Raw genomic sequence first — 9,712 nt, 5'->3', positions numbered from 1 at the left:
ATTTAGACTAAGACCACTTTTCACCACTCCGGCAGTGTAAAGGAGCCTTCAAGTGAGAGTAAATTAGCCACTCTCAGGCGCCTTTCCATGATTCCAGCGTTGTACCATGGCCGAAGTAAGATTCAGGCCCCAAATGCATACCCTGCTACTGCTTCAGAGAGCTACAGACCTTCCAGCGCTGTGATTTTGGCATGTACAGTAGAACCTCAGAGTTACGAACACCTCGGAAATGGAGGTTGTTCGTAAGTCTGAAATGTTCGTAATTCTGAACAAAACATTAGGGTTGTTCTTTCAAAAATTTGCAACTGAACATTGACTTCATACAGCTTTGAAACTTTACTATGCAGAAGAAAAATGCTGCTTTCCCTTTATTTTTTTAGTAGTTTACGTTTAACACGGCGCTGTACTGTATTTGCTTTTTTAATCTCTGCTGCTCCCTGACTGTGTACTTCCAGTTCCAAATGAGGTTTGTGGTTGACCAGTCAGTTCGTAACTCTGAGGTTCTACTGGATTCACATTCAGGTGTATGGTCAGTATCTGTCCGGCTATTCACGGAGACCTGCAATCACCGTTCGCGGCTTGGGCCTGAAGACAGAGCTAGGATTCAGCTTCTCTGCCTTAGGGCCTGCACCTGTGGCCTCCATGGGAGCTGGAATAGGCCCTGGTGCCCTGATTTTCAGAACTGCTGAGTATCTGCAGCTCCCACTCAACTGGCTGGGAGTTGCGGGCACGCAGAGCCTCTAAAGAAAGGCCCTTCGGCCCAGCTCCACAAAGGTATTTAGGCTCCTAACTCCCATTGGTTTCAGTAGAAGTTAGGTGACTAAATCCCTTTGGGGATCTGAGCCTTAGAGATTGCAGGACCCATCTCAGAAACTAAGAGTAATATGTGGAGCCCTATTGGCCCAATCCTACAAGGTGCTCTCTCCCAGGTGCTCCTGCCTTGCAGGGTCCAGCCCCAGGTGCACAGAACATAATGTAGTTACCACTTTATTGTGGGGTTGTTTCAGGGGCCCAGAGATTAGCTGGACTGTTGTTTCCTGTCCAAGTTTATATCTCCCTTGCTGAGTGTATACTAGCAAGAATAATACCTTTCATCCTGGAGAATCCTAAAACGTTTTGCTAACCGTATACACACAGCACAGCTAAAGTGCAGCTGCCTCTGGAGTGGAGGGCTACAGCTAACAGGTACATATCACGCTGCACAGATGGAGGAGGTGGAGGAGTCTGGCCAACCTCTGACTCTCACAAAAAGTGCCAAGGGAAGTTTTATGCCCAGGCAGAGCAAAGAGAATCTTGTCTTGTAAGGGTTCATCTAAAAAGACCTCCATGGAATTCTATGTATCCCCTTTGGCAGGCGTAGGGCTAGACCTCCCTTGCAAGATTCACACATGACGTTCTAGGAAGTTCGGGCATTTCGAACCTGATGCTAACACCATGCTGGTCTCCCCTCCAGCACTGGTTGTAGCAAAGTGTTGGTGTTTTTTAACCATCTAAAGCCGATCCGATTTACTAATCAGTTTCCTCTGTGACATAAGAATATTGTTTAAAATATTTGAATTAGCATTTTTGTCCACATCCTTCCTATGCTCAGAGCATCCCCACCCATTCAGAACTCATTTTCTCCTGACGCTAAGGGACAGATCCTATATTTAGGTGCCCAACTCCCATTGAAATTAATGGGAGTTAGGCGCCTAAGTACCTTTGAGGAGCTGGGGGTAAATTTTTAACGACTTCCCACGTCCCCTCCTCTAGTTTTCTCTTGTTTGCATTACTATTTGCTAAATGTATTACTGCAGGCTCACTCTGCAGTGTAGACAGACCTTTAAAGGCCTGAATGCTACAATTAAAAACTCCCGGCTGGCCCGTGCTGGCTGAGTCGGGTTAAGGCGCTATTTAATTGCGGTGTAGACGTTCGGGCTCCGGCTACAGCCTTAGCTCGGGGACCCTCCCACCTTGCAGGGTCCTAGAGCCCGGGCTCCAGTCTGCACCTGCACTTCTACACCGCAATTAAACAGCCCTGAGCCCCAACCCCATGAGTCAGGTCAGCTGGCCTGGGCCAGCGGCGGGTTTGTAATTGCAGTGTAGACACACCTTGTGTTTTTCCCCAGGCCCAGCTCTGACTTTGCCCAAACTAGCAGCGATTCGGAGATTGAAATTGGACAGAAGATTGTGGAAAGGTCTCTTGTTTGTGAGAGGCCTTTCTTCCCTTCCACCTGGGCCCCTGCAGTGGGCTCAGCCATGTTCTGTGCACGCATCTTCAGCAACATTTGCATCAGAAAAGGAAAATAAAAGTTCCATCAACGGTTCAGTCACATTTCATGCACCAAGTTAATGCTTCTAGGCAATAAATGTTCACACAGTCCATTACCTCAGCATCCTGGACCCGATTCTGCCCAGCCTCATACTTTGTGTAGTCATTTACCCCTGTGTATTCTTCTTTAGTAGCATTTTACATCCACTGTGCAGAGTTGTAAATGACAGCACAAAGCACAGGGGAGAATCAGGCCCAGTGTATCAAAACCCCAGCACTTTCAGTGCCACATCCGATGTGAATCCATGTCTGGCGACCAAAGTCAAACTCCAGCTGCATTCTGAAGTACTGCTTCTGAGGTAGTAATTTCTCTTGCAATCTATACAGGAAATATCTTCATGTCTTCTTCCCTTGGAGCATCTTTGGAGATTACACACACTGTTCACATTTAGCTCGGTCAGTTCTTCATCTAACTAGTGTCCTGAGCAGTACTGGAATTCAGCTGCCTAGCCCTGGAGAGGGAGGTCTCTTATATTGAGTCCAACTTCACATCACAAGAGGTGCTGGGGCTGTTTCTAGACCTGACTCTAGCCAGCCATCACAAGAGATATTGAAGTCATAGTAAGCTATCTAGGCTTTGCCCTCTGGGACCCTGGTATAATTCCAACACTTGTCAAGGGCTCTTACTGAAAACAACTAATGACAGCAAAAGGCCACCTCTTTCCTACACTTTTGCCATGCATACAGGAAAAATTGTTTTAAGAGATGCCTCCCCTATGTAACACTTTTCTTTAAGGCACAGTTTCCTCTACACTATGTCCAAGCCTGGTGAAACAGGCAGGAAATTAAGGTATGTGCGTTCAAAATACCTGAGTCAACATCAAAAGTAAAAAGACTATGGATCTACATGTCTAATTCCTTTTTTTCAGGTGGATAGTAGCTGACACACAAGCCAAGATCAACAGCCCAGTAGAGGGCTTTGACACATTCCTGGAAGAAAGGAAGAGAAAGAATTGACTGTAGTTTGAAAGGAAAATAGTGAATGAATTCTGAACAAAAATGATCTATAATCAAAACCACTCTCAAGATGTCAGCATCCTAGTCCTTGATGTAACAAAGCTCTTAAACACATGCTTAACTTTAAGCCCATGCTTAAGTCCCATTGAAATTCAAATAAATGCATCATGTGGAAACAAAAGCATATACAATATAGTAACTCAAGCGTGTTAGTAATATATAGAGTAACATAGCAATCACTGGGACTACTCACGCACTTAAAGTTAAGCATGTTCTTAAGTGCTTTGTTGGATCAGGATCCATACCTTACACAGGAGCATGTACAGCTGTATTGACACAATGGGGACTTTCACTTCCAATGAGCCTAGGTGGTTTGTAGCTGCTGCTAAAATAGGATGGGCAAACCTCAAATGGCTTGGCACCTTGGTTTCTGCACTTCTATTCTGGAAATCTCATGAGAGCAGGTTTTTCCCGAAAGCTTCCTGGTACTTCCCAACTTCAGATGGGCCAAGATACCTTTCTATATTCTGGTGACATTTCACTATCTCTGCTCTCAGCCCAGACACACGCCAGGAGACACAGGGGGCAGCACAAACAAATCAACCAAAAAAGTGAAGAGAATTTCTTCAAGTCTCAGAAAAGTTTCTCCTCCAGGTCACTTTTGGGGCAAAGGTTTGGGGTGGTTTTCCTGAGAGCTAAGGGAATCAATAATGATCAAATAAGAAGCCCTCTGTACCTTCAACTATTAGTGTAACATTTGGACTGAATGATCTTCAAGGTTCTGAAATGTTTGGATCTGATGGTTTTTTCCTAGTTTCCAGCCAGGAATACAAGCAGAGGTCCCAGCACTCTCCTGGGGAAGTCTGTTCTGAAGCCCCATTTTACACACTCAGGCAGTTTGGAGAAAGAAGCATGGGAATTTTTTGACATTATCCAAACCCAAACTGTGAACTCCAGACATTCCCCAGTTACCGGTGCTCGTTTTATCCAAACTGACTTACAGAAATAAACACTTCTACAGTGCCTCCCATCCCAAAGGGTGCCAAAGAATTTTGGCCCAGGGCCTCAAAGGTATTAAGGCTCCTAACTTCCACAGATTTCAGTGAAGTTAGGCAGCTAAATAACTTTGAGGATCTAGGCCTTTGCCCATCCCTTCTTATTTTCTCTATTATCTGTATGTACTAAGCATGATTAGATAATGGTGTGATAATTCCACATGAAAGTGTAAAGCAGTGACCATGGATTAGAATGATATCTCACTAGGATAAACAACTTCAAAAGGAAATTCAGGGCTGTGGCTTCCTCGTCTAAAACATGTTTAAAGATGTAAAATTCCATTCACAAAGCTTAAATTGGTGATCGGATTTTCAGACGAGCTCAGCACATTGGGTGTATGTTTGGTACTGAGCTCTATTGAAAACCTGATGCTGAGTGCAGGTGCTGAGCACCTGGAAATCTAGTTCTGAGCTCTTCTGAAAATTTGACGCTGCTAGTTGCTGGAATATCACAACGTTTTCCAGGTGATTAAAAATCTATACTTACATTCTTCTCTTTTTCCTTCCCTTTCAAGCACACTCAAGGACCTGCTTTTGCTTCATTGCAGGTAAATCTTTAAAAAAAAAAGACAATAAATTAATAATCAGATCTTTTACAGGTAATTTCTATCATTTACTTGCGCGTGTTTATAATGGCCACATCAAGGGAATAGCCAGACAAACAAGTATGGCGCGTGGTGTCATTTGCTTAAAGATGCAAAAGAGCCTAGGTGGAATCCTAAAGTCAGTGGAAGTTTTGCCACTGATTTTAATGGGACCAAGATTTCACCCCTGTCTTGAAGACCCTGAGAAATTGTATCTGGTGTGATGTGTTCTTCAGAGTAACTCTGCTTCATTTGGGCACATTTATGCTCCAAAACAGATACACCATTTCTTCAAACTAACAAGCACTCAGCTTTCTTTCACCTATTAAATCTATCACAGCTACAGTCTCTCTGCTTTACTCACATGTGCCACGCATGAAACTGACTGCTTCCATGAGAAAGTAATCGGGGAGTATGTAATGGATTAATCCCTCCTTAAAACCCACTTCTTCTGTGAGGATTCTGCATTATGGCTTCACTCATCTCTTCACTCACAGTGCCTCTATGCCTTCGTGCCCTTGAAATGATGCCCCTTGTATTTCAGTTGTCTGATTCACACAGCAAAGTCTTCCAGCAGGTGCCTTGTATTTCTCAGCTGTTTCCCAAAGCACTGCGTTCTCTGGTGATGCACTGCCAACGCAAGACGGAGTCCCGAAGCACCCAATCAGTCCATACACAGGGAGATCTCCCATTACAGCCCACTGCAGTTCTGCTTCACTAAGGACTAAATAGAGTAATCAACATTTCCTGAATTTCGAGTCAGGCAAAACATGCCATTGAAAGTTCTATTGTTGATCAACAACCCTCCTCCCACCTATTTTTTTTTTTCAATTAAAAAAATCATTGACAAGTGGCGTGTGTGGGGAGCAGGTTGGCTGTCTATAAAGTTGCTTGAAAACATTTGACAATTGAAACATTTTGATGAAATTTCAAAATGTTGCAAACCCAGTAAAAGTTTTCCAGAAAATCCCACGGAAGCATTTTAAACCAGTTCTAGGACTCAGTCCAGACTTCATGGTTTGTCCTGGAAATAAATAGTATTATTAATAAATAATAAAAGTAATTATGAATTGTCAACAATCCCTATGAGCTTATGCTTTCAAAGCGTCTGCAGTTTTTTAGGTCACTGATCAGAAATGGATAGCTAGCCTGTGAATGGCAGTGCACACCCAGAGAACAGGGTGCTTTGGAAAACACGCGAGAAACACAACCCTCACACCAGAGTGAAACTAAAAGCTTATTCCAGCGACAGCTTCAGAACTGAGCAAAGATACAATCGAAGTTCCTGTTCTCTGCAAGAAGTTACTGGATGTTATTTATGTATAAAAGTGACCAAACTCCAATTTCTTCTGTTCTTCCTGAAGGAAAATCCTGATTTTTGTGTGTTTACACAGCTAATTTCACTTTTAGTAAAGCTTGTTGGAGAAACACAGAAAAATGTGATTTTTTTTGTTATCACTGACATTTTATTTACCTGATAAATCTCCCAAAAGCTCTAATTTTAAGATAAGATGGGGGCATTCAAAATCTTGAAACAATTAGGCTACATTAGATTAGATTAGACTGAAAAACAATGACTAAGCAAATCAAACTGGAAGCAGGGAAATATAGATCAAATGCAGGGATTTTAAAGACAGGTACTTTAGAAAAGCCCGCTAAGTACCATTTGCCTTTAAAACCGTTACAAATCGGGCCTTCATTCCCTTCCAGATATTAGCTAATGTCAGGGATTTCCCATACCAAATTAAATTTGGAAGTGACTAATTGGACTTAGATGTGGTTTTCCCAAGGTGTCTCTTTCCAAAGAGCAAGGTCACTGTAACAGCACCAGTTGCTGGCCCAGGCATCTCTGCCAGCTCATCTGTTGCTGGCGGAAAACACCCTTTTCCACCGATGGCTAAACAATCTCCTGGACAGCCTGCAGTTTGCATTGTCCGAGCAGACACTTGGATTAGCTAGGGAAAGGCATCCTCAGTGTGAAATGGAAATCTCAGCCTGCTTTAAAACAGCCAGTGACACTGCGCTGGTCTGGAAGGGTGGCAGAGCCTCTACAACCACGGCTTTGCAGCCAGAGTGACTGCTTACACCAGGGGTCAGACAACAGGCCAAATCTGGACCCATCAGAGGCTTTTGAACAGACCCCGAAATCTTTTTATTTACTTATTATCATTGCAGGGTTGTTGTTTTTTCCTCTGGAGTCTAGATCTTGACTATACCTTGTCCAAGAAATTTGGACCTTGACAAAAAATAACCCACTAGCCCTGGCTTAAACTCTTCCAGAAGTGGAGCCAGTTCTGTCTGAACCCCCACCCCCCAACACACACACGGACCGCTCCAAGCATCAGCTCCCAGTACTTTGCACTGACCTCTTACGAACCCAGGGGCTCCCCCCGCCCAGCTCTAACCTCCCCCCCTTTGCAGGCTCTGATACCTACTCTTCCAGCTGCAGACACAGCGTGGTCTGGGTGCCCTGCAGCTGGGCCTCCCTAAGGGGGCGCTGGGCATTGCCATTCCCATTGCTTTGGCGGGAGGAGAGGTTGGTCTCCTCAGTCCTGCTACTGGAGCGGCTGCTGCTGATGCTGGTTCCCCCATCCTCCTCCTCCGCCTGCCCGGGCTGCTGCCCCTGCGCCACGGGCTTGCTGTCCGCCGGGGAGGCCTCCTGGGAAGCGAAGGCGCAGGGGCACCGGCGGAGGTCCCTGGAGACGGCGTGCAGCCGGCGGTCCGCGCTCCGCGGGCAGCAGAGCAGCTTCTTGAAGGCGCTCCTGAAGTCGGGGCTGCGGCAGTAGATGATGGGGTTGAAGGCGGAGTTGACGTAGCCCAGCCAGTTGAGGGAGAGGAAGACCTGGCCGGGGATGAGGGACCTGTAGAAGACCTTGACGATGTTGGCCACGAAGAAGGGCAGCCAGCAGAGGGTGAAGGTGCCCATGATGATGCCCAGGGTCTTGAGCGCCTTGTGCTCCCTCATGGCCATGAGGCGGGATGGTCTCCTCCGGCGGGGGCCCTTGGCGCCGGGGCTGGGGGGGCCCTGGAGGAAGCGGACCTTGTCCCGCTCGATGAGGCAGATCTGCCGGCTGGCCACGGCGAAGACCCGCGCGTAGACAAAGAGCATGACCAGCAGCGGCACGTAGAAGGAGATGATGGAGGAGAGGATGGCGTAGGGCATGTTGGTGACGAAGTCGCAGCAGCTCGGGTTCTGGTAGCAGCTCAGCGCCTCCTCGTCCGCCCCGTCCCGCCACCAGTGGTTCATGATGGGCAGGAAGGAGACGAAGGCGGAGATGGCCCAGACCAGGCACACCACGGCCCGCGCCCGACCCTTGGTCACCAGCGCCTCGTACTGCAGCGGCGAGGTGATGGCCAGGTACCGGTCCACGGCAATGGCGCACAGGGTCTCGATGCTGGCCGTGACGCACAGCACGTCCAGCGAGGTCCACAGCTCGCACACCGTGGTGCTGTAGGGCCAGTGGCCGCTTAGCACGATGGTGGCCCCCGGCGGCACCACCAGCAAGCCCATAATCAGGTCGGCGCAGGCCAGCGAGGTGACGAACACGTTGGTCATGGTCTGCAGGCGCGGCGTCTTGGCGATGGCCAGGATCACCAGCAGGTTGCCGGCTGCGATCACCAGCACCGTGAGGCCCAGGGCGGCCCCGATGGCCCACTGCTTGCTCAGGCTGTCGGCTCCCGTGCAGTTGGTGGCTGCGTCCCCCCTGGAGGTGGCGTTGCTATCGGGCCAAGGAGCCATCTCAGCTGGGGAGCTCCGTGCGCCCCTGTCTCCGCGCGCCCCTGTCTCCGCGCCTCTCTCGCTCCGCGGGGCGCCAGCTTTTAAGGGCAAACTCCCCACAGCGCTCGGAGTTTCGGCTCCATACAGGGTGTGTGAGCGGCTTCTTGAGCCTGTGCCATCTCCCCGGGAGCTCTGAAAAGGCTGCAGCAGGGGATGGGCTCCCCCCCTACACACACCCCGGTGGCACTGCTCAGAGGAGGAGCCCTTAAAGGCACAGGACGCAGCTGGGCTGCCCCACTCGTAGGATCGTTGAAAAAAAGAAAAGCAGTCGGGAACACGCCCATTTGCATCTCTCTTTCCGTGTCTGTTCCCTTCCCTCCTTTCTCTGCCGCCCCCGCGGGGATTTTAAATATTGGAGTCCAACATTTGCCCTTTCCTTCCCCTGCACTTTCTCCTGGGGCTGAGAATTTAACTCTTCTGCTCCTGCGCCCCTTCCTCTCTCCACAGCCCCGTGCCTTTCCTCTGCTGCCCCGCTGTTTGCCCACTGCAGAGAGGACACTTTCAGGCAGGAGAAGAACCTGTGTGCCAGCACAAGAGCAGGCTCTCTCCTCGGGCACTTTGCGCCTGGCAGGTCTGCCCAGCACCACAACAGTCGCAAAACAAGCAAACTCCCTCTTCCTGGTGGGTTACCCCTGCAGCTAAAGCCCATCACATAAACTGCAGCCGTCTGCCGGTCAAACACACAGATACACTCCCCCTCCCCCACTAACGCTCCCGCCTTGTCAACCCAAATCGTACATGTAGAGAAGAGGGAACAACCCAAGGATGCCAGGCACAGACACTGGGACGGAGGTGACACGAATCCCCTCTAGTCCGCGGAAAGTATCAATTTCCTCCTGCGCTCCATCGAACACAAATCGGCTGAGCGCAAACCCACGCCAAGGCGAAAAGGTGGGAGTCAGGGACAGCAGAATGCTCCCCGGAGAGCGACGCTTCTCATTGCGTAGGAAGAAAGCTCGTCTGTCTTTCTCCCGTCTCCCCGGCGCTCACCTGCCGCTAGGGAGCGGTTTTCACACACAGCCTTGTG

At 48.6% G+C, this 9,712-nt stretch overlaps 1 protein-coding gene across 1 annotated transcript; it reads right to left on the bottom strand.

The window, feature by feature from the left end:
* Positions 1–4,843: 4,843 nt before the first annotated feature.
* On the bottom strand, positions 4,844–8,646 carry ADRB3 (adrenoceptor beta 3). The gene is made up of 2 exons (XM_065399629.1): positions 7,343–8,646; positions 4,844–4,877 (listed from the first exon to the last, which is right to left on the bottom strand). The coding sequence occupies exons 1-2, from the start codon at positions 8,644–8,646 to the stop codon at positions 4,844–4,846; spliced, it is 1,338 nt and encodes a 445-aa protein (XP_065255701.1).
* Between the last annotated feature and the right edge of the window lie 1,066 nt (positions 8,647–9,712).

The sequence above is a fragment of the Emys orbicularis genome, chromosome 2 (assembly GCF_028017835.1).
Source record: "Emys orbicularis isolate rEmyOrb1 chromosome 2, rEmyOrb1.hap1, whole genome shotgun sequence".
Taxonomy (NCBI): domain Eukaryota; kingdom Metazoa; phylum Chordata; order Testudines; family Emydidae; genus Emys; species Emys orbicularis.
The sequence above is the reverse complement of the archived record's forward strand: the minus strand, read 5'-3'. Positions and strand labels throughout refer to the sequence as shown.